Source organism: Tympanuchus pallidicinctus, unplaced genomic scaffold (assembly GCF_026119805.1).
Source record: "Tympanuchus pallidicinctus isolate F22 unplaced genomic scaffold, pur_lepc_1.0 scaffold23, whole genome shotgun sequence".
Taxonomy (NCBI): domain Eukaryota; kingdom Metazoa; phylum Chordata; class Aves; order Galliformes; family Phasianidae; genus Tympanuchus; species Tympanuchus pallidicinctus.
In genome coordinates this window covers 6,979,077-7,002,529 of record NW_026294740.1, presented here as the reverse complement: position 1 = coordinate 7,002,529, position 23,453 = coordinate 6,979,077, and the positions used below count along the sequence as shown (strand labels likewise).

The 23,453-nt window shown below is 44.7% G+C and overlaps 1 protein-coding gene and 1 long non-coding RNA gene across 2 annotated transcripts; both read right to left on the bottom strand.

Annotated features, from left to right (window-relative positions):
* Positions 1-1,051: 1,051 nt before the first annotated feature.
* On the bottom strand, positions 1,052-20,171 carry LOC128082949 (ATP-binding cassette sub-family A member 9-like). Its single transcript, XM_052687668.1, has 36 exons — positions 20,023-20,171; positions 19,692-19,850; positions 18,842-18,942; positions 17,948-18,174; positions 17,709-17,847; positions 17,236-17,421; positions 16,544-16,676; positions 15,789-15,945; positions 15,440-15,498; positions 14,487-14,597; positions 14,018-14,193; positions 13,603-13,722; positions 13,156-13,294; positions 12,641-12,731; positions 11,905-12,044; positions 11,683-11,802; positions 10,985-11,138; positions 10,525-10,694; positions 9,977-10,104; positions 8,875-8,988; positions 8,387-8,557; positions 8,124-8,237; positions 7,845-7,952; positions 7,541-7,612; positions 6,935-7,026; positions 5,859-5,976; positions 5,622-5,739; positions 5,229-5,320; positions 4,371-4,519; positions 4,001-4,076; positions 3,254-3,348; positions 2,418-2,534; positions 2,042-2,182; positions 1,832-1,911; positions 1,685-1,740; positions 1,052-1,317 (listed from the first exon to the last, which is right to left on the bottom strand). The coding sequence occupies exons 1-36, from the start codon at positions 20,054-20,056 to the stop codon at positions 1,228-1,230; spliced, it is 4,347 nt and encodes a 1,448-aa protein (XP_052543628.1). The 5' UTR covers positions 20,057-20,171; the 3' UTR covers positions 1,052-1,227.
* A 539-nt stretch (positions 20,172-20,710) lies between these two features.
* Positions 20,711-23,418, bottom strand: LOC128082953 (uncharacterized). The gene is made up of 3 exons (XR_008207902.1): positions 23,158-23,418; positions 22,207-22,400; positions 20,711-20,853 (listed from the first exon to the last, which is right to left on the bottom strand). It is a non-coding gene; the product is annotated as an uncharacterized LOC128082953 (long non-coding RNA).
* Positions 23,419-23,453: the final 35 nt, after the last annotated feature.

Below are 23,453 nucleotides of genomic sequence, written 5' to 3'. Positions count from 1 at the left end.
ACGTTCACACGTTTTACAGCCAGACCCAGATATGCTTCGAGGTGCTGTAAAGGAGGACGCAGAGTATGCCACTACATCACCTTGCAAAGAGTGGGGAAATGAAGAGAAGAGGGTCTCAACTCTCAAGCAAGGATGTCCTTACTCAACTCCTGAGGTGGATGGAGATCCATATGGAAAGCAGCTCTTGGGAGTGGTGTGGAGTGGCCCAACTGGGAAGCTGCCCCACCAGGAGCAGCCCATGGCTAAGTGCAGTCATTTACATCCTGTGTAACTCACCTGCATCTGTATAACTCACCTGCATCATCCACACCTGCCTCATCCATGCCCCTTGTACCCACTTCATTGCACTTGTATCCAGCATCCAAGTGCCTCAGGGAGCTCCAGCATGGGTGAGGGTCTCACAGCTGCGTCCTTCATGATGATGTTACCTCATCACCCAAATCTCCAGTCCCAAAGGCTGGTGGAGCAGGGAAACAGAGCAATTGGTAATATGGAGAAACACCCCATGGCCTGAGGAAACTTCTGTTATTATGATCTTCTCATTAGAGCCAGCCTTGGCAAGCAGGTGATCAAGAGAAGACATCTGCTGCTGCCTACCCCTTCTCTTCTCTGAGCAGCAGAGGTGGGTGCTAGCCAGGTGCCCACCCCATCTCCCCATCAACACAGTGTCAGACTGTGCAATGTCTGTGTCATCCCAAGCACCAGGAGCTTGCAGAAGCACTCAAACCCTGGCATCCTTTCCTCTCTCTGTGCAGTAGAGACCACAAATGGATCAGGGTGGCTGAGACACTGATTTGGGGTCAAAAACTCCATGGAAATCTCCACACTTGTTGGCTGTGTGACACCAGCCAGGAAGACAGGACTTATCCCCAAGCAAGCCGAACTTCTGGTGTCCATGAGCTGGGGAGGCTTAAGAGCTCTCCCTGAGCTTGCAGAGGAGTTCCTTCAAGGAAACCCCTGGTCTGCCTTGAGATCAGCAATACAGCCCTGCAAAATTATGGCTCAGCACAGTTGATTCAGTCATCTCATACAGATGGATGGCAGGCACCAGTTGCTAAAGGATAAAGGCTTTATTTATTACAATAATAATTCTCTCTTCTTTTCTTTGCAGGGCGTCCGCTGAGCTCCACGTGATGCGATGCAGGTACGTGAGTCCCAGTCCCCAACCCAACACGTCGGTAACACTGACTGAAGATGCTGAAAATATTCCTCCATGTCTCCCAGGGCTCAGGGCTGGAGCAACCTCTGCTCTGCAGCCTCTTCAGCTGCTGCCTCCAGGTCGGGCTCCTCCAGGTCCCCATTGAAGTCCATGAACACCTGCAAGGCACCACAGGGGAAACAGCCCCATTATGGCCTGGGACTGATGGTACTAACGCTGCTCATGGGATGGCTTTGTTTTCTGTACACACAGTTTCTACTTCTGGCCTATATATTTTTTTTCCCCAACAAGGCATATGTCATCTTCTGTACTATATTGTGAAATACATTTCCTGTACACACAGCTTTCTCACACACAAGCAATTCAATCAACACTTTTCTCTAAGAGATCAGTATCAGTTTGTCAGTTCTGGAAGTTATTTCAAAATTAACAGCAGGATTTGAACTTTTTTGAGATAGCTTTGCATCCATAGAACATCATTTCTCAGAAACAAATTCCTGACATTTCCATTCTAAACCAACATACCTGTTGCAAAGTGTGCAAAGACAAGCTGTACTCGTCAAGCCTGAAATTCTGTTTAGCTGCAGATCAATGGAGAAGGCATCCTTAAATACAAATCCATACAAACAATTTGAAAGCAATCTTCATACTGATTTATTTATTTCCTTGTACCTGCTTCTAGCTTGGAGAAAGCCTGGGATAGAGGTAGTACATCTTCCTTTGGTATCTTGTAGATGAGCAAAGAAGAAATCCTGAAAAAGTAATAGAAAGTGAACACATCATCATGGTGAGAGCACCAAGGTATAGGTGTGCTTGTAGGATTCCTGCATTCCTGGCTGAATGACTGAGCAGGGTCAGTGCATCCCAGCATGTGTCCAGGACCTTTTTTGCCGAGCTGCGCCAGGGAAGAGGTGCACAATTTCACTATGGAGAGCATCGCTTTGCCCCACGTCCTTTGGTTGGACTTCCAGGATGTAACTCGTGCCAAACTTCCTTCTCATCTCCTCAGGGGAACCGATGTACCTGCAGAGGAGGAAAAACAGCACTCAAACCATCCACAGCAGCAAATAAAGCAATCACAGAATAGAAGCAGCAGACATACATCCTCTTATTCATTATATTAATTACACTACGCTGCTATAAAGGCCATGTCCTTGGAAAACAGTGTCCATTACACACCTGGGAGACCATTGTCTTAATAAATAAACGTAAATAAAGACTGAAAACCAATGTTGCATGTTGCTACACCGGTGCTCACCGCAGCTGCCCCGCCACCAGCACGGCCACGCGGTCACACATCGCCGCCTCCTCCAGGCAGTGTGTGCTCAGCACAGCTGCACACTCCTTGCTCCTCACAGCAGCCTGGATGGCTTTCCTGGGAACAGAGGGATCACAATTACCTTGTAGAACAGCCAAAGGTATAATAAAATCAGCCCAGAATGGCCAAGGAATAATTAGATTTTGAGGGACACAGTCAGCGAGCACGGTGGGGATGGGGTGATGGTTGGGCTTGGTGATCTTAGTGATTTTTTTTTGGTCTAGTATTAAATAGGAAGGTGGGTGGCCCTGCATGCAGCAGGAGGGTTGGAGATTCATTCCTTCCAACCCTGGCCATTCTGTGATTCTGTGATTTTGCAACCTTACTGATTCCACAATCCTATGAAATAATAAGCCCATGGTTATTTGAAAGGTTTCATCTGTCCTGCTTGAAGATGACAAGTGGATGCTAACTGCAATTCGTCACGTCAACAACAATCCAAATTTTACCGTTCCAGATAAAACTATTACAGAAAAAGGACAGCAAAACACTAAGCCTGAATGATGGAGGGGAAAAAGTACCTCTATTTTTTTCCTCACGCTCTGAAGTAGAGGAGATTTTTATCTTTTCTGCCAAATGCATGGTTTCAGATGGAGTCTACTCAGATTTTTTTTTTTTGTTAAGATTCAATACGAAGGTTGGCAAAGGTTTACTGCCTGCCTGATGAGGAATCAGGTGAGTGATACCCAACCCCTGTGCACTGGGGTAACACAGATGACCGCAGCCACCAAGGAGCCCTTCCTTGCCCAGCCATTCCTACACCAGGCACTGCTCACCACAGGCAGTGCTGCCCTGCCACGTCCATGCCTGCCGATGGCTCATCCCAAAGCATCACCGTTGGGCTCCCCAGGATGCTCAGTGCAAAACACAGCTGGAATGGGAAAGACACATAGCCAGGTCAGCGTTTAAGCTGCACTAATGCACTGAAGATGGTGAGTCACCTCATATCTTTTATCCCATGTCAATATTATAGAAGCTGAAGCTCTTGATTACAAAAAAACAGAGGAACAGGGATTCAGTAAACCCACCTCGTGTTCTGACTTAACATTTTAATCTCCCAAACTAAGCTTTACCAAACCACACACATCTGCCAATGATCTGAAAGATATTTTCCATCCTGACTACAGGCAGATGCAAACCACAGGGCATGAAGAGGTGATCACCCTCATCAATCTAATTGTGATTCACATTTATTTAGTGCACAATGTGGAGAAGGGAGGGAGTGGAGGATCCTGCCAGGATTGAAAAGCCATTGATGGAACCATGCCATGCCAGGCACCCACTCCCTCCAAAGCCTTGGGATCTGCCATCAGCACACCGGGTTTCCAGAAACTGTAATTCAAGACTGAATTTCAATCAAGAAGAAAATTGCTATGTTGTGAAACAAAAAATATGAAGTTTTACAACACCCAGGAGTGTGTTCTGCTCTCACTCAATGTGCTCCTGAGCTAGAATGTGTGCATCGCACTCAAGGCAAGAAAAGCAGGTCCTGCTCAAGCACCAAGGAGAAACCTAACACAGACCTTCCTGGCTTCTCCAGCAGACAGCCTCCTCGCTGGGGTTTTTAAACACTTCTGGAGGTCCAAGGCCTTGGCTGCACTGCGGGGATAGAAAGGAAAAACGTTGACATGACCGTCCCTGTGTGCTGATGCTACAGCCAGGGGTGCTGAGGAACCATGGGCTGACAAGCAGCCTTCAGCTGATGTGCATCACTGGGGGTTACTTAATGATTTTACTCCTAATTTACAAATTTGTTACAGAAATTCAAAACTGTAAACGCAGCTAAATGCAAGAAGTAAGGTGCTTTGTCTTCCTTGTGCCAACCGTTAGCAGAAAGCCTTTTCCTATCTGATACCTCCAGAGAGAGGAAACAAGAATCCTTTGGCTGCCTACCGGCTGATGAGCACAGCTGCATCCTCTCCCCTCACCCCTCGCACAGCAGCATAGGCCTCCAGATGCTGGAGCACGGTGAGGTCCAGCCACAGCGGGTCCTCCTGTGGGCAGCAACCCAGCACCACGGCCCTGCAGCCCTGCAGCAGCACCTGCAGAGACAGTGCCCAGCTATGGGAAAGCAGCGAGCCCTTTGGAAATGCCACTGTTTTCTCCTGCGCTGCAGGGAAGCAATGTGGTCCTCAAGGAAAAGGAACCGACTATCATTCCTGTGACCACCCCCTTTTAGCACAGCTTCTCCTCACCCAGGGTGCTGTTTGTGCAAAGCCAAATGGTGTTTACTACCATCAGACTGTGGGGAATAGCACCAGTGTGAAACCATCATCGCCCAGTAACACTTTTCTCTTTCAAATACTCAACCCCGAATCTGTAATAGCAATGGTATTTCCCCCCCACCGTATGTCATTAATCATTGTGTGCATAATTAAGTGATGGGTTGTTACTGGCTCAACCCAGCTCACATTCGTTTTCAATTTCCTGGTTTTGCAAGGCTTTTCAGGGAGCGTCATTCCTTTTTAACATGTCAACATTTCTTGCAGTGCTTAGAAAATATCAAGACAGATTTCAAATGCAGCCTGAAGATTTCGTGTAGCTCAAACCCTTAAGTCTTTAACATTGATTCTGATGAAAGTAGAACATGCTCTGCGTGCATCAACACCTCCTTCTTACTTCTGTCCATGTGCAGAGTTGCACGCACACAAATCCCCTGAATTAGGGGCTGCATTGCCAGCTTCTCTTACCACAACCTTCACTTAGGAAAGCATCAAGGCTACCCCCCGCTGCCTCAAAGGAGCCTCCTACCTCCCCAGCAGTCACTGCTACGTCTCCAGAAATCATGCGTATAGTTGTGCTCTTCCCAGCTCCATTAGGTCCTAACAGACCTAACACCTCTCCTGGAACAAATGTGCAACAAACGTAAATGGTGATAATTGTTATTAAGACCTTGTCCTCTAGGAGCCCAGCAATCCCTCAAAATACAGTATAAGAATGTATTCATTAAATGGCATTTGTTAAATTATTCCAGTAAATTGAAGCTCTGATTGGCGGAAGAGGATATAATCATAGAATGGCTTGAGTTGGAAGGGACATGAACCCTGCAGTGCTGCCTGCATTGGGTTTTAGAGGGAATTCTAACAAAAACAAAGTCTCCATAGGCTTTTCTATTGGTGGGAAGGCACAGCAAGGTACTCCAACCTTTTTTAACGCAAAATGAAAGATTTTTGACGGCAACTTTCTTCTTTTTCTTAAAGATGGAACAGGCTTTCTTGTCTTCATACTCCTTGCGCAGACCATTGACAACGATAACTGACTCCTGCAAGACCAAGACCACAGCAGTCCACAGACCAAGCAGGAATAGAAACTGTCATGAAACACCTCATCTGCTCTCACCATTAAGTAATACTGCTTGAAGAAACCGCGTGCCCAGCTCACCTCAGGCTGCAGGGAGCCTGCTGCACTCCGTGCCCGCTTCCGTTCTGCCTGCACCTCGGGGGGCTCCTGCCCTGGTGGGTCACTGTTGTGGGGGGGGAGGGCTCTTCTCCATTGGATCCTGCAGGCAGGGATGGGGTCACCACGCAGCCCTTCTGGAAATGCTCATGTTTACAGGGCTTTATGAATTTATTTCATGGGCAGCACCAATGCAATACTCAGCATGGTTTGTTTGAATTTGTGCCACAGGTGGCAATTGTTCATTTTCATTTTTCATATTTATTTGCAGGGCAAGAAGAATTAATTGCACTGGCACACATGAGAAAATAAAGGTCAGCTTCATTTTGTGTTTCACCAGTAATATTGACCAGCCCCCCATTCAACACATGCCAATTACCTGGTCACACAAACACACTGGACAGGATTTTGGAGCTGTTTCAGCATCCAACAACTACCTGAGTCCCGTTCCTTTATATTTAACAATCAAACACTATTACAAGTCTTCTCCCATGTGATTTGGGAGGTCTGTCCCACACTTCTGGTGACAGGTAAGTGGTTAGCAGAAGATCTTGGTCTGATTGAACTTTAGGAGAAATCTGTCCTGTAGAGAAGCATCTACTGATGCTTTTGGGAAGGAGGTAAAATGTTGGATTTCAATTTGTAACTATTAATGTAGATGGCTACAGTGAAATGTCCTAAAAGCTCAGCAATCAAACGTAACCAAAAGAGCTCAGATCACATTTGCTATTCTTCCTAGGACACTGTGTTTCAATTGACCTTCTATTGCAACACACTAGGTGGATGTTTGCCTGGATACACACTCAAGGAAATGGAGCAAATCAAGCCTCAGATCCATAATGATCTAAAGGAATAAAAATTTCCTTCCTCCATTCTCAATTTCCTCCCCTAAACTGGTTAAAACCGAAAATGTGGGCTTTGCACACACTTTGCAAAGTACTTTGGGGCTTACTCATCCCGTTCCACTGCCATCAGGGTGAGGCAGGCTGGTCCCACCTGGCACAGCCCTGGGCCTGCCCGTGAGTGCCATGCCAGCTGCTCCCAGTGCACCCAGTACTCACCTGAAGATGGGATCACGTTCTGCAACTGCTTCTCCATATCGTATCTCCAAGCAGCACAGCAGAAACCCAAACAACACACTGTGGATGTAAGGCTGGAAGACAGCAATGAGTTAGGTTTGCACGGAGAAAGGTAACAACACAATTAATTTTAATTATAAAGGGATGCTTGGCCCCACAGTTTACTTCAGCTATTGGAAAGAACAGATGTTTCCATCTCGAATGCAGATCACTTGCAACAGCCCTGACTTTACACTGCTCCAGTTTTGGTTCAGATAATCTGCACCTTGACAAAATCTTGGAGGCATCCTACAGGATCTGAAATCACATCTTTCTTTTGAAGATGCAGCATTAGGCTGATTAATTAATAACATCTTTCACTTATTGCCTGAAGTCCGCTTAATTCCCTACCATTTTTCCACATATGTTGCAGCATGTGGGAGTCCCATGAGACAAGCCTATGATTACTTCACTGTACCCCCCAACAACATTCAGGGTGAAACTTCCACCACATAACCCACGATTTATTAGTGGCAAGACTTTTGCAAACTCAATGTAAGTCAGAACAAGCATCTATTCCAAAATAATTATCATCAAATTGTTCCTTACTGCAAAGACAGCAACCAAGATGTTACTCCATTTATCACGAAGAAGATTACTACTGGAAATAAATGATAGGTGCTACAAGAAAAAAAACAGTATCAGTCAGAAAAATTGCCAAGCACAGTGTACCTCAGTGCAGGTGTGTGAGCTGTAGGGACTGACCTTCCCATCAAGTAAAGGATCAATAAATCAAATTTTCTTGATCTCTTCCCTCACTCCCTAGCCCAGAGCTTTTCTTATCCCATTTTCTTTGTCTTTATCTTCTGGGTAGTTGGGGGCAACTTTTGATTCTACTGGCACATGGACTTACTCTTGTAGAGAAAATCAACCAGCCCAGGAGTGGATATGGGGGCACCAAAGTGGAGAAGATGTAGAAGAAAACATAGCTGTTACTGAACATATGGAGAGTGAAGTTCACCTGGAATAAAGCAGAAAAAGTGTTTCCAATATTTATGCATCCTGTTACTAAAAACTAGGCTGCTTGTTACTGATCTGGGTTATTCTGTTGAATCTTAACGCATTCAAAGTGAAACCTCAAATGGCAAGATGTGTTATCAAATGTTACAGGGGGAAGATTCCCTCCTCTTACCAGAACGAAGACAAAAGACCACAGGTAACGATTGGTTCGACGCTTGCGAAACATAAAGGCGATCAAATAGACGAGGAAGATGAGAGAAACTCCGTAACCAATGGCACTGAAGACCTAAAGAGAGAAGGATGTCACTGGCAAGGAAATCGATGTGGATACACCAAATCCTGCTTACAGCGGTTTGTTTGGTTAAATTACTGAGTACATCAGCATCAGCCAATCGTGGTCACACGGTGTGGGATGAGGGAGGGGGATTTTCGCACCATGGGCAGGATGATGAAAGCCTCCATGGGGCAGATGCGGTTGAAGAGCAGCACGACTATGAACATGAGGCACATCAGGGCCCAGAAGAGTGGGACGTCCACCAGTGCCTGCCCACACCAGTATGCCGAGGGAAAGAGCCCCGAGACCCGCAGCTGGGCACGAGCCTTTTTCTGTGATGGAAAGGGGAGAAGGAGGAGATTCAGCAGAGCATCAAATGCCATTCCCACTCCTCCTCATCCTTCTCCATTGCCTTTGCTTCTCCTTCCCAGCTGAGCATTCCTCTCTCTTTCAAATTCCTTCAATTCTATCTTAGTCCAACTGTTGCTAAAAAGCATATCATTCTCAAGGAAAAATGAAAAAAAAAATATCTTTCTGACTCCCAAGTCTTTATAGATGAAACACCCAAATAGTTCAACTAATGGACAGGGACAGTGTGTTTCCATTCATTTCTCCTTGTGCAAGACCACTTTCAGAGCATGCCTTTTACCTTGTAATCCTCCACGCTGCTCACTGCAAAGTGAGGAGGCAAACCAGCAGCCCAGATCAGCATGTAAGCAACACTGAGAAAAAAAATACCACGGCCTGCTTCTGGGTTTTCTGCCTACGGAAGAGAAATTCAGAAATCATAATCAATAGCTGTCCAGAGAAAATTAGCAAGCTTGACATTCACACAAATGAGCCATAGGACAAGTATGTAATCACAGTAATCCCTTTGTGCTGAAGAATACAAAACAATAAACAAAGCATTTACCATCTTAAAATTTGCAGGAGGTATTGGAATTGCTGTAAACTGTTGAGGTTAGGCAACACATTTCTGATGCTGAAGCAAATTGAAAATACTGCTGCTGTAATCCTACCTTATTGACACATAGCACGAGCTTGAATGTCATACAGTACCAAAACCTTATTAAGAAACACCATGGTAGAAATTTACAGCAAATGGCCCCAGTATTTAACGTGCCCATTGAGTGGAGCACAGACCCCAGCCAATCCCTGGAAACACTGTGGTCCAGCCAGTCTTTCCTCTCCAACCCTCAGCTTTTTGGCCATTTCAAGTAATTTCCAACACTAATTTGGCAGGATGCTCACTCTAGAGAAGGGATGGCTCCAGATGCGGATCCGTGCTGTGGAATTGAAGAATCTCAGGAAGGTGTTGCTGAGGGTGTTGATGAGCACAGGGAAGCAGTTGATGGGCTCCGCGCCGCACATGAGCGTGTAGTGGCGGTGCTGAAAGTGTGAGAGGGAAAGACGTCAGCTTTGTGCCTGCGTGAGCTTCGAGAATTGTGGAGGAAAGCAATGAAAAGTGCAGTCAGTTTTATTAGAGACGTGGCTGAGTACTGAAGGGCACCACGAGCAAAGCAATGGGTGGAAATCATGACCTATGGAGAAAAGCAGAGATGACTTGCATTAATACTTTTCTCCAAAGATTGCCATGATCCTGGCTTCTCACCAACAGGATTACTGATAATATTTAATGCGTCAAATAAATTTTCTCCTTTGGCTGCTCTATTTCACTGCATCCCATATAAACATAACATCAGAGAATCCTATTGATGTACAGGACAAAAGAATAAAATAACATCCTTCACCTTGCCTTCCAGGGATATCTTTATAGCTCCATTATGTTGTGGCAGGCTTGTGATGTTTTTCTCGAGAGTTATTTCTGGCATTATATTTTGAATCTTCAAAGCAGCAATGAAATCCTCTATTTCTGATCCTGAATTAATGTCAAGAACACAAATTAGAATTAGGTTTTTAATACAATCAGTTTTTTTTTTTTATAGACAAACTCTCGCTTGCAAAACCAAATAATGCTAAAACACTCATTTAGAATCTGAATCAATTTCTATTTCCTCTGTTTTTCTTTCCTATTTGAACGAAACTTGTTAGACAGCACATTTCCATACTTCATGTATTGTCGTTTTTAAAAAAAAATTAGCTGATCCATGGTTCTTTTTCATATCAGCTACTCATTAATCACCACTAAAATTGGATTTGTGTCCACTCAAAACAAAGCACCCCCCAGATCCACAGACCTATAAAGGACCATGCAGAAAACAGAATGCAAAGATGCCCTTTCAGCTCCAAGAGCACTCAGAGTAATGCAGAATGCCAATCAGCATCATGTGCTCTTCACCTGTGTCATTGAAGATGAGAAGATTTGTTGCCTTGCTTTGAGTTTGAGTGGGAGGCTGAGCGGGAAGAAAATACTTGCTGGCTGTCAGTTCTGAGATGGATTTGTTCCATAGATTGAAACCAAAGAAAAACATGAGCATCTGGATGATAAATACTCCAAAGAACAGCAATCTAGATGGAAAAACAGACCATGAGTGGCTCCAGGGAATTGCACCGTTAAGCACTGGTGTGATTCACGTAGCAAAATCAAGAAGAAATTTAAAGCTGGGAAATATACTTAAACAATTCAGAGCTCTATCAGGAAGTTCTATTTTTATCACTGCAACTTTTACACAACCAACACCTACTTCTCAGCTTCCAAACCACTCCAGCAGTTTTTAAGCTTTCCATCAGTCAACCCAGGGACCAAAACCTCTGCAAAGCAACGAGTCACTATAGGGGCTGCAGGGCTCAGTGCTTACAGGGACCGGAGAAGCTTTCCATCGTGCCTCAATCTGTAGAAACGAACTCTGGCCACGGCGAGGACCTGCTGCCTCCAGAGCTCCATGCCACTTGCTGCTGTGTGTGCAGGTTCAGAAAAGCCCAGGAAGTTCTGGTCGCTCTCCTTCAGGTTTTCTGCACGTTCACCATGACAAACACCATTATCCACAATGAGCTTCCAAAGCACGTGTTTTAAGCACAAGCAATAAAAACGGGTTTTCAGTTCTGAATAGAAGTGCTTCTATTTTAGTCAGAGAAGACAAAATGGCAGAAAAAAGGCCATTGGGTAATCAGAATTAATTTATGTTGGTGAATTGAGAGCGGCTGAACCTGAGCTTGTGTGACCAAACATGCGATGTCTTCCCTGGCCTTGGGAACTGCCCTTGACTAGATTGTCTTTTCCCACCTCCTGCTCCAGGGAGGATATTTCCTGCAAAACCTTTACAACATCGCTCTTTAGTCCTTGTGTTTAGAAGCCTGTCGCAAATTAAGCCTGAATCATTCAGACTTCTCAGGGAAGTTAGCCGTTATCAAAGAAAATCTGAACTTTTATACAACTGCAACTCTTGACCTGCCAAGAACAGCAAAACATCACATTCAACAGAAACTCACGCCTATTTTTTTAAACTGAAAACAAAATACGAACGCTTGATCTTGCAGAAAGGAATCAGTGCTTTACCTTTGTGATCAATATCTTCCTTGCCTTCCAACTTCAGGAGAGCATCTGCCAGGGTTGTCCTGCTGACCTCGTAATGAACAACGCCCAGCAAGAGGCCGTTGTCGAGGTGGCCAAGCAGATCTGTGTGACAAAGTGAACCAGCTCAGCCCAACACCTGGGCTCCCTTAGCATTCAGATCTGGCATCCCCATACAACCTCGATGCAACGGCAGGCTTTTGTTACCTGGGAAACTCTTGGTATTTTCCAGAGGCAGCATGTAACACAGCTCATCCCTGTCCCGCCCTTTGAGCACAGCATTGGGGATGTACCGCCTGACCAGGGATGATGCAAGCCCAGGGTCACACTGATCATTTATGCACATCCTGTTTGTATTAAAGAGTGATTGCAAGAGTATTAAACAAAAAAAAGCGATGCATGCTTCATCCATTTAAGAGACAAAGCCAGCAGTTATTCTTCAAGCCATAGGGAAACCTCCAAAACCAGGCAGCAGTTCAGTGGGAATTATCCACAGACATCTGCCGTGCCCCTGGTTTTACCAAGCATGCAATAAATAGTTGAGGTGAAGAATAACGATCCTGGCCAGCACTGCTTAACCGAGAACACAGAAATTTAAATCCAATGAAAAGCAACTTTACATTAAAGCCACTGTAAGTCACTCTGGCACCATAGAGAATGTGGGAGCTGCTGTTCATTCTACTCTGGTCCCCTTTTGGCTGCAAAAGAGGTTGCAAAGTCATCTTAGCTGCATACTCAGAGCTCTCAGGATTGGGTCCAAAGAAAAGCAGCTTGCTATCCAAGGCAAGATAGACTTGGCAGCCTGAAAAGACTCCTAAAATGGATTGTCAAGATTTTTATTTCTCTGTATGAAAACACCATAGAAACATAGACTCTATGAGAAAATACATCAACCAGAAGCTTTTCATAAAAAGAGTGATGACCAAAAAGAAAAGGATTTCACCTTAAGTGATAGCCAATTCCCCATTTTCTCTTCAAGTACAGAGATGAGCCAACGCACTGTAATCTCCCATTTGAAAGGAAAGCTTTCCGATCTGAGGAGGTAGGAACATAGAGATTTAGTGGGGATTTACAACAAGGCAGTAGTCTGACCTTACCTCTGCTCTTTCAGAACTCCAGAGATACTTTCATAGTGAAGTCAAGAGGAGTAGAACCAGGCTAGTCTCCTGCTTATATATTCTTACAAAATTCCCCATGCAGCCCAAGATAAATAAAGAAATGAGAAAGATACCAATCCAAGAAAGGTCATTAATTGGAGTGGGTGCTAAGCCTATGGGAGTCTTCACCCTCATGCAGAGCATGAGCAAGGCCTAGGAAGGACACCTGGGGCAGAGGATGAGCCTTTGCTCAACTGCAAGATTTTGTGGTTGCTACTGGACAAAACCCAAACAAGTGCAGACGGCATCACAGCAGAACCCCAAGGGTGGGATCCAAGTAGGGAATCCCCAATTTCCACACCGGCACAAGCATCAGCCTCCTCCACAGACTGTGTACAGATGAGTGTCACACGGCCAGCCCGGCGCTCGGCCAGCAGCTCCCACACGTGGTGCCTGGAGCAGGGATCCAGCCCCACCATTGGCTCGTCCAAGAGCAGCACCTGCAAGGTGAGAGCAGGTGTCATGCATACAAGCCATTGTGTTGGCAGGCTTTGTTCCGTGCTTGTTGTCCTCTCACCCAATAGAACACAATGCGTCCTCAAATGCTGGCCATTTTTTATCGAGCTTTCAATATTTTTACCCTTTCTATGTGAATATGATTACCATTTTCGTTTAAAATACAGTTCTCATTCACCTGGATTCCTCATTCCTTCTGGCAGCCAAGTGAGTCAGGCTTTCAGAGCACAAGGGCAAAGGAATACAGATGTCTGCATACCAAAACCATGCCTGGGGTAGGACTGGTGCCTACCTGGGGATCCCCTAAAATTGCAATTGCAAGAGAGAGTTTTCTTTTTTGTCCCCCACTCAGAGAGTCAGCGTGGACATCCTGAAGGTCGGCGAGGTCCAACTGTACCAGGACTTTCTGCACCTTGGGAACACATGAAAAGAAGAACATGCAGAACTGGTCATATTCTGATTCATACAAAGTGCAGGAGAAGACAACTTCTGAATTTAATACTTATATGTTTTTAAATGGATTTGCTGCGAGAAAAATACTGCAAATCTGAATTCTGACTTTCAGGACAATAGGATAAGAATTAAAAACACATCTCTAAATTACAACTGTTCTAATTTCTGCAGAACAGGTTAATGTGGGAAAGTATTACGAATGTAGCCCAACAAACCGTCCAAGATGCTGTGTGATAGAGGTCAGTGATTCCTACCTCTTGCTCTACTTCTTTCCACTGAATCCCCTTGACGTGAGCAAAAATTCTCAAGTTTTCCTTCACTGTTAAGGCTTCAAAATGTAAATCTAACTGTGGGCAAATCCCAACCACTGCCTGAATTCCTTCCATATCCTGTACTTCAGACACCTTGTAGTTGTAAATCACTGCAGAACCTGCACATAGGAATAAATGAAACAAATGTCATATGCAGTATATATAGAAATGTATAGCTGACAAAATAAAATGTATTTCCCAAAGATATACAGCTCATGGAAAACATCAGGACATCTAGAGGGAGAAATAATCATCCACATGTGCTCACACACAAGAGAAAATCCATGGAGCTCAATGCTGAAGGAGCAATCTGTGCTTACAATAGGCCAGATTGGAGGACTGAAGGAAAAATTACTTTTTTGCTTATTTATGCTTGAAAACTAGAGAGCTTCTCTTCTTCTCCAGTCATTACCTGCTGAAGGCTTGGAAAATCCACTGAGCACATTCAAGAGGGCAGTTTTACCAGACCCACTGAGACCAAGCAATGCAGTGATCTGACCTTCATAAATGCTGAAGGACAAACCTAGAAGAGAAACCCGGCACTATTAGGGTGGAAGCGTGCAAGGCTAACAGACTTTTGCCTGTGGCTTACTGCTGAGTGTGATAGAGGGACACCATCTCTCCTGACACAGATCTGAAAACATGTGCTGCATATAAATAATTGAAGAAAAACGTCGACCTTGTTTCCTGCAAGGTTCATAACCTTTTATTTTAGCATGACTCAAAAGAGAACCCACAGGAAGAGGAGAAACCATAGCCTTTCCAGTTAGGGAGACTTTGCCATCCCACTTCCTTTTAAAAAGGACTCATTTGGGATTTTTGTGGGCTTTCTTTTTGTTTTGTACTTAACTCAATATCAACCTTTGAGGCCGCTCTGATGTTTTCAGTGTGACGTCAGTTCTTGTTAAACAAAGGCATTTAGCAAACATCTCATGGCTGTGCTATGACATTGCCAACCATTGGCGTACCTTGCAGCTGGCAAATGCACAAACGCTGGGGGACCAAGGCCCAGCCAGTGACAACAGCCCTGCTTCCAGCTAGGGCCCAAAAAATGAGTTGTGTTTGCCCGGATGAATTTACATTTTCACAGGGAGGGTTGGGAGGTGATTTCACTCGAGCCCGCAGCTTTCAAGGAGAGTTCTGCCATTGCAAAAAGCAATAAACAGTAATTTTCCTGGAGTGAAAAGGAAAAGGTAACAACCTTGTAGAAATTTGCCAGTGATTTACCCCAGCAGGAATAACTGTTGCATAATGCATTTTAACGGTGCTGGAAGCACAATCAGGTACATCCAATACATTTCAGAACAGCTTGGGTTCATCGCCAGTGAAAAATAAAATTAAAGCCATTACTAAGCCAGCTCTTACCTCTTAAAGCTTCGGTTCTCTTGCCCTTCCTCTCATATATTTTTCTAATGTTGTATAGTCTAAATGAAAGGTAAGCAAGCTATTAGTAATGAATCGCACCATTTTGGCAAGGAAGTAACCTTTGAAAACGGTGGGAAGAACATTTTTTGGCCTCTTCCCCATGCTGGACCTGCCCAACAGCACCAAGGGTTGGATGAGCACATCCACAGATGTCCCTTACAACCCCTACAGTTCTGTAATTCTATCTGAAGGAATCACTTTAGATAAGTTCTAAAGTGTTTTAGATAAGTTCTAAAGTGTTTTAGGGTTTTATGGCTGCGCTCACACCGTGCAGAGCTGCTCTCCATACCTGATGGCCTCCTTCCCCTCGAAGCCCTCAGGCATGGGCTCAGTGTCACAGCCAGGGACAGGGATGGGGTCAGGCTGGGTGCTGCACTTGCTGTCCTGCTGCAGCCAATATGACGGCCTGAGGAAGAACAGGGGGGGATATGGCACCCCATATTTGCCTAAATAGAAATAAACAGAGTGAAATGCAGCCCCCACACTGCTACAGCTCAGCTTCTATAAACACCACAAACAGCTCTTGGGCAGCAGCAGCATATTGACAGTGCAAAAGGATGGGTAATTTTTGCTATTTCTGCTCACACATCTGTATCTATAACTGCATGTAGGCAGCAGTCATCTCAATGGTTACCAAAACACCTGAACATCAGAACATCCTTTCAAGTGGTTGGGGCCATTGCAGCAGATGTAGACCAGCACAGAGCCATGGTGGAAGTTGTCAGGTTCCTTTTGGAGCCTGTTTTGGAGGCCAAATTATTTTGCTGCATGCAGCCTTCTGCTGGGAAACAGGATCTTCCTACATCTTTTTTTCATGAGCAAGATAGCAAACCCAGTTGGCAGCCCTCCATGGCACAGTCTACTGCTGCTAAGATGCTGCACCACAACCTGGCCTGCACAATGCTGCAATGCCTTTCTTCTCTTCCATGCAGATAATGGCTTCCTCTGCTCCATCCCATTGCTCTGTTGGCACCTCTCCCCCGACGAGGGGGCAGGATAGAAGAAAATTGAAATTTGTTGTTTTTCACATATGTTTCTACTTACCAGGCAAAACCTTATCAAAGTAGATGGCCAGCAGTAAATACAGGATGCTGTCCAGGATCAGCATGCTGTATTGGTTAAAGAAAGGGTACAACTCCATTGCAACAGTTGGTCCATATTTTTCTAATTTTACAATCTAGGTAGAAAAAAAACAAAACCAAAACCAAAACAGCACAAATCAGATGCAGCCCTTCCTTTAGCCAGAGATACGACGTGCAAGCTACAGCTGTGTCACATGGCCTTTTGTTCCCAGGAAGCCCGTCCACTTGTGATGATGGCACTGTTTCTATGACTTAAAGACCAGAAGCATCAGCAGGGTCTCAGTAGAGTGAACTTGGACTCTTGCAGAGGTCTCCTCAGCAGCAGTGCAATGCCTGTGGTGTTGGCTGGGGCAGCAGCTGGACACATTGCTGCTCTGCAGCTCTGGGTGCCCACCGGCCACATCTCACTGCTGCAACAGCTTTCCAGAGATGGAAACTTATAGTGTGTTCAGCTAGTAATATTCCTGCTGACCAATATCTAACATCTACTTTTTGGAGTCGTGTTTTCTTCCTGCAAAGCATTTAGGGTGTAGGGGCACAACTGCATCATTACGGAGATGCACGTCACATATAGCAGATGCAATGCCAGATGGCAGAAGCTGTGTGTGCTGCAAGCTGAAAGCTCCTGATAAAATGGCTTTGTTTTGAGCATACCTTTGAGATGCCAGCTGTAAAGGTGTAAGGACTGAAGAGGTTAAAGACCCATTCCAAAGATGGTGGCACTTGTTCAAACAGTGTCATGAAGCCCAGCGAACCGAAGACGATGTGAAGGAAAAATCCCACAAAACTGGTAATATGAGGCTGCTTTAACAAGGAGCTGAGCATGAAACAGAAGTGAATCTGCAGCAGAGAGAACCAGCAGTCAGCAGGATGCATTTCTGCTAGTGATTAAGCAAAAATAAACCAACAACAACAACAACAACAAGGTAAAAGAACCCACAACATGGGAAAATCTGGGGTCATCTACAGGAGTGATACAGCAGCCTACAAACCGTACAAGAAAATCAGGTAATGGAGAAGTTTCTGCTACATTCTTGCAGCCCTAGACTCTGCAGTCTGAGTTTTAGATGTTTTAATTAGGAACTGGAAAAGTCACTCATCGTTTAAAAACACAAAAGCAGACTTACAGACGCAATGCCGTAGAAAAAATAAAGGAAATATATTTCTGAAAAGCTGCGGTCTTGGGTGACCTCTCCAACCGTGATTGCTGCCAGCAGACTCGACGTTATGGCGATGTAAATGGTGTACAGCAGGCTCCAGGACAACCTGCCAACGAGTCACAAGAAATTCCCTTTTCATTGGAGCATGGAACCTCTAAGGTTGGAAAAGGTCACCAAGCCCAACCTCAACACACTGTGCCACTGACCAGAAGGCGATGTCCTGTAAACCCATTGCTTTCATTAACACCTTGAGCTTCTTTTTCTCTCTGATAACTTTCACTGATAGAAAGTACACATAAGGGGAGAAACACAGCATGCTGTAAATGGTGAACCAAATGTAATTCACTTTATATATGGATTTGATCAAGGGTGATTGCAGACGGATGCCGCTAATTGATTTCATCTCTTCCCAGACAGAACGGTTCGTTTTCATCTGAAGAAAAGAAGCCAGCCATTAATTTTATATTCCGTAATGAAGCAGCCAATAAACAGCTTTTCACAGGCTTGACAATAATTAGTATTTCAGTAATGATGTTACATTTAAAACTGGTAAATTACCATCAAAATTTGATATCTTTTTGTAATAAACGCTAATGTTGCATCTGAGCACAGGCATGACCTACAAAGCAGATGGAAAAGGAATAGAGCAGAAGTTGTAAAGCAATTATAGCATAGCTAAAGGGCAGGAGCTTTACTGCTCTGTAAATACCGTATTTGGAGACGATTATCTTTTCATGATGGATGGAAGAGTTTATCACTGAAAAATACATTTTGGTCCATATTAAACACTTCACATTTATTTTTCGAAATGGACCAACGTGATAAAAATAAAACCTCACAGATAAAGATTCTGGCAATGGTGTCTTCATTCATTTTACTTCAAATTTTTGTATAAACGTGCAAATATAAAAGGGGAAAAAAAAAATAGTTTGGCAACAAAATAAGTTCCACACCTTTTAAGTCCGGAAATGGGCTTCCAATCTCTAAGTCAGCAACAGCTCACAGTTATTCCATGTGTTTGGTTTTGTTTTGTTGGTTTTTTTTTAAAGCAAAGTATATGAATAACTATGGATAAACCATGTCTTCCATCATGCCCATACCTCTATGACTGCTGCATCAATGCTGGACTGAATGGACAGGAATCCTCCATACCAGTACGAAGGAATCTTGCAGTAGGGTGATGACACATTGTAGCAGGTATCTAGGGGAAACAAAGACAATTAAGTCTTATATATGTATATATTTGTATATATATTTTTATACATGTGTATGGTTGAAAATATGTTTCACCTGAGAGCCAATCAACCCAAATTAAGCCACCAGCTGGAGGGCATCACCTCTAGGAAACCCAGAGCAGTGGGCACAGCTGTGGGGAGCTGCTGACTGCTGGGCATGGCAGAAATAGTCTCACAATCTGTTTTCCAAGACATTTTTTTCTTTCTTTTTGGCCAGTTAACCAATGAACTCACTTGATGTTTTCTCTGGAAATAAGCTGAGTTTTTGTTTTGCTTTGTTACTTCTAGACACTAACTGTGAATGCATTTGGTCAAAGAAAGAAGTAATTTGGATAGAAGTGTGTGCAGGTTGATGTTTTAAGGTATTAAATGCGTGTTAGAAGTGCATTAGTGCACAAACAGTGTGCACTTCCACTGCATGATCCAGCATAGAAGGGAGAGGGACAGCAAGGACTTTGGATAATGTACATGTGCTCCTAAAAAACACTTTGACATTGTCCTTAAACTGCAATTAAAATATTTCCTTTTCACATACAGACCTGATCCCATCTGAGTGCCATGGCAGCAGAGATCCATCTAAACTCATTTCAATATGAAATCATTGAATGGTTTGGGTTGGAAGGAGCCTCAAAGATGATCTACTTCCAACCCAATTGCCACAGGCAGGGTTACCAACCACTAAATCACATTCTCTGGTTTCATTCATTCCTTTTACCAATGTGTTCAAAGGCATCAACGGGAGATATCACACGGTAGCTCTGAAATCTGAGATGGTAGGAGAAGTCATCCTTAAAAACAACACCGATTGCATCATACTTCAAAATTCCTCTTGCTGACAGGTTTTTCTCATTTACGGCCTCTTCTATTGTTATACCTGGTAATAAACAACACTGATCAGCAGTGAGACAAGAGAAGACATCAGCCACACTGTGCACTCACAGAGCAGTGTTCAAACCCTTTTCCCTCCCACCACAATGAAGGCTGAGGTGCCCACGCTTGGGATCTGTGCAGCCTCATATCTGCACCGAGAACATGAGCAGTTTTACCCTTCAGCACAGAGTCTGAGGCCACTCTTCCCATTATTTTCCTGGTGGTGCTGGTTGCAGGTGTGTAGATGAGCGTCGCTTCCTTCACCCTGAAGGTGGGGTCATCCAAACGCCCAAGGAACTTGTAAGGGATTTCTTGTCGCTTAAAATTGTAGATCACACTTGATGATAATTGTATTATTAAGAGAAGAATCGCAATGGTGATCCACTCCTAGGTGAAAGGAGGGGAATACAGGTGAGTGGCAGTGCAGTGATGTGGAGTTTGGGAGCAATGGGAAGTGCCTGGTGCTGCCTCAAGGGCTTCTCATCGTGCACGGATCCACCTGCATGGTCCAAAGCATTTAGACACAAATGTAGTCTTTCCATAAACAAGCTATTTCATAGGAGCTGTAATTTTAAAATATGAGGACTGTTCCAAGTGAAGAACATGTCCTAGCACAGGAGCCAATGAAGTCTGCCTATAATCTTACACCAGCAATTGTGCACTGTGTATTGTGTTCTGGTCAGTGTGGAGATGGGATCAGCAACCAAAGCAGCAAGCTGGCCTTGTATCAAGCCCTTGTTGTAGTGTCACAGGAAAAGCTGTAACTGAGGACATTTTTCAGAGAGCCACGTTGCCAGCTGAGGCTCCTCACCTATCATCTGACATAAAAACAACGTGATATAAAAATACTAGTAGTGGAAATCCTAAATTTCCTTTGGAAGAACAGACACTTGCCTGGAAGCTTTCTGTTTTCTTCCTCCACACCAGCAGAATGTTTTTCCATAAGAGAGCCCAGGTTTGCTGACTAATTTTTGAGGCTTTTTTGAATGCTCTCTGCATTTTCCCAGCTAGGATGAGAGACAAAACAACACTGTTCAGAATGAAAACAGGTAATTAATACATTCACTTGGCTAAACTCCACTTTGGAGAAATCCAATAGCATGTCAAAGGTCTAGAGCTTTCCTACATTGGGCAACCAAGAAGAGATTCAAAGGAAAGAGTGTGAAAGCATGCAGGTGAACATGGAGCTGCCTCTGTGCAGTCACAGATGCATCCCACGCCATCCTGAGATGCTTTGTTGGAGGGGCTTTGAGCTGGTTCTGCATCTACATAAGGCTGACAATAGAAAAGTCAAGGGGAGAGGATTAAGTGGCAGATGCTATGTAGCAAATTGTAGATCTCATATAGCCAGAGAATATAATTAAGAAAACACCAGTTTGTGCTTTTGTATCCTCCTAAATACCGAGCAGGGAATTCTTGGAGTTGGGAAACATTAAACCCAGCTCCAGCCACGTGGCCAAATAGCAAAGTTTCCACAAAGCAACCCTCTGTGGTGGCTGGGAGGGAACCTCAAACAGTGTTTTTGCATTTAAACCCCTTAAAACAGCAGAAACCAAAAATTAAAGCAACTTCAAATGCATTGTGCTCTTTTCCCCTTGGACATCATTTCCTGATTTCACGGATCGGACAGCTGGAGTTCATACACAATTCTACGACTCTGTTCACTGTTTATGGGAGAATTCAATATTTGCTCTGGGTAACGGATCCTGTTTGCTCCCCAGCTATTGGCACGGAGCTTATCTTGAATTGCTGTGCCTGGAGCTTTCTTTGGGATCCCACACCAGAGCTGACTGCAGGAAGGGGTTTTGAGAAAGGGCTGCAGCGCTGCTGGCTCCCTGCATGCACCCTCATGCACCAGAGTGCAGAGGTGAGCGCTGTGCCCTCCTGCTTGCAAACATCTGCCAACAGAAACCTGCAGCCAAGCCCTGCACTGCCCTGCCTGATAAATAGGGGATAGACTTGTACTGATTCTACTCTCACGCGCAGCTCTTCAAAGAAGTTATTTTCCTCCAAAAAGCTCATAAAAACGGCTCTAAGCCCAAATTTAAAACCTCCCTGAGAGAAGTGAACTTAGGGAGTCCTCCCCGGAGAAGCCTTCACTGGGGATGGAGCCAGGCTCAGCTGAGACGAGTGCTGCATCAATGGCAAGTCAAAATCCATGCAGCCAGAAATGCAGAACTTCGTCGTTCTTCTGCTTTCTAAACATGTTGGTGCAAACCTCAGTGTTGAGAATTGAGCTGGAAAGCACCGATCTCATGCTTTTAGCGTAACACTATTGAAATAACCCTGAAAAAACTCAGTCGTGGAAACACCCTGCATGTGATTTTTCACTTACAAAACAGCAATATGAAGCTCCTCACCTGGCAATGGACTTTCCATCACAACAGTGTCTTCTGCAGCTCAGGGACGTCCAGGCTCGTCCTCTCCTTCAGTGCTGGATGGACAGGGTTGGATGCTGCAGAGCTGAGAGCCGTGGCTCTCTGCAGCCTGACGTCAGCCTGGGTAAGTGCTGACCCCACTATGAGCACTGCTACAGCAGCTGGAAGCATCAACACTGCATTTTGCATTATATTAATTCATTCAGAAGCATACATGGGTTGTAATATCATACTACATTCCTGGTGCTTGCAATATGTGCAATCACAAGGAGTCAACAGCACTCTCTCCTCTCTGGGGTCAGCCCTGTGCCCCACATGCAATTTTCTTTCTTGCTTTTCTTTTCCCCTTTGTTTTTAGTATACATATAATTTGCTTCTACTCCTTTTAATTGCTTCCCCAGCAAAGTTGGGATCAAGATTTTTTTTTAATTTTTTAAATAGCTTTCTAATGGATCTGCATGCCAAATGGTGAGGAGATCAGATAAGCCAGGAAGTCCAAATACATAGGAAAGGCATGTATTCACATGACTAATCACATTAAAAGAAAGCAATTTGACCATCTTAGAACAGCAGCTCTGCAACTGATTGGCAGAATTGAGCAAAAGCACAGAAGCAGCCCAGCTGTTGCTTGACACCAGGCTGCAGCTCTTCTGCAGCTGCTGTAGTGCTCACTGCAAGGAGCAGAGCACGCTCCCGCATCCCATCGGGCAGCAAACTGCAGCCAGAGGAGGCTGCTCTTCACTGTGGGACAGCACAGATGCACAGCTCGTTCTTAGCGAATTCACTGACAACGTAACACAGTGATGCACCTGAGAGATCCCCTAAACAGGGTTGCTGCAGGGCCACTTCATTACCCAGCGCACAGCAGAGCCCAGGCATTCCTATAGGAACAGAAAATGCATTTAATACTGAAAGGACCTTAAGTGAGCTCACCTTTGGGTTCCCCGTCCTGCACAGTGCCACTGCTGGGCTCCTGCTCACAACAGCTGCACACAGCTGCACCTCCGGTGCTGCTTGCAAGCCTCCCAGAAGCAGCTGGATGGAGTTGAGCAGCGCCAGGGCTGGTGTCAGTGCCTGCGGCACAGGGATGGGGTGGGAACTTCAAGTGAGAGGCTCAAAGCAATTCAGAGCAGGGAAAAAGGGGAACTGAAAGCTCCAGGGAACTCGGACCGTTGAGACATTCAATGTGCTGAATCAGGAGCATTCGGAAGAGCTCTTAAGAAAACAGT

Coding starts and splice junctions, on each gene's coding strand:
- LOC128082949 (XM_052687668.1), bottom strand. CDS start 20,056: ATGGGAAGAGTGGCCTCAGACTCTGTGCTGAAGG. Junction 10,105..10,524: donor TCTCATCTTCAATGACACAG/GTGAAGAGCACA, acceptor ACATTAATTCAG/GATCAGAAATAGAGGATTTC. Junction 5,321..5,621: donor TTCATTTTGCGTTAAAAAAG/GTTGGAGTACCT, acceptor CATTTGTTCCAG/GAGAGGTGTTAGGTCTGTTA.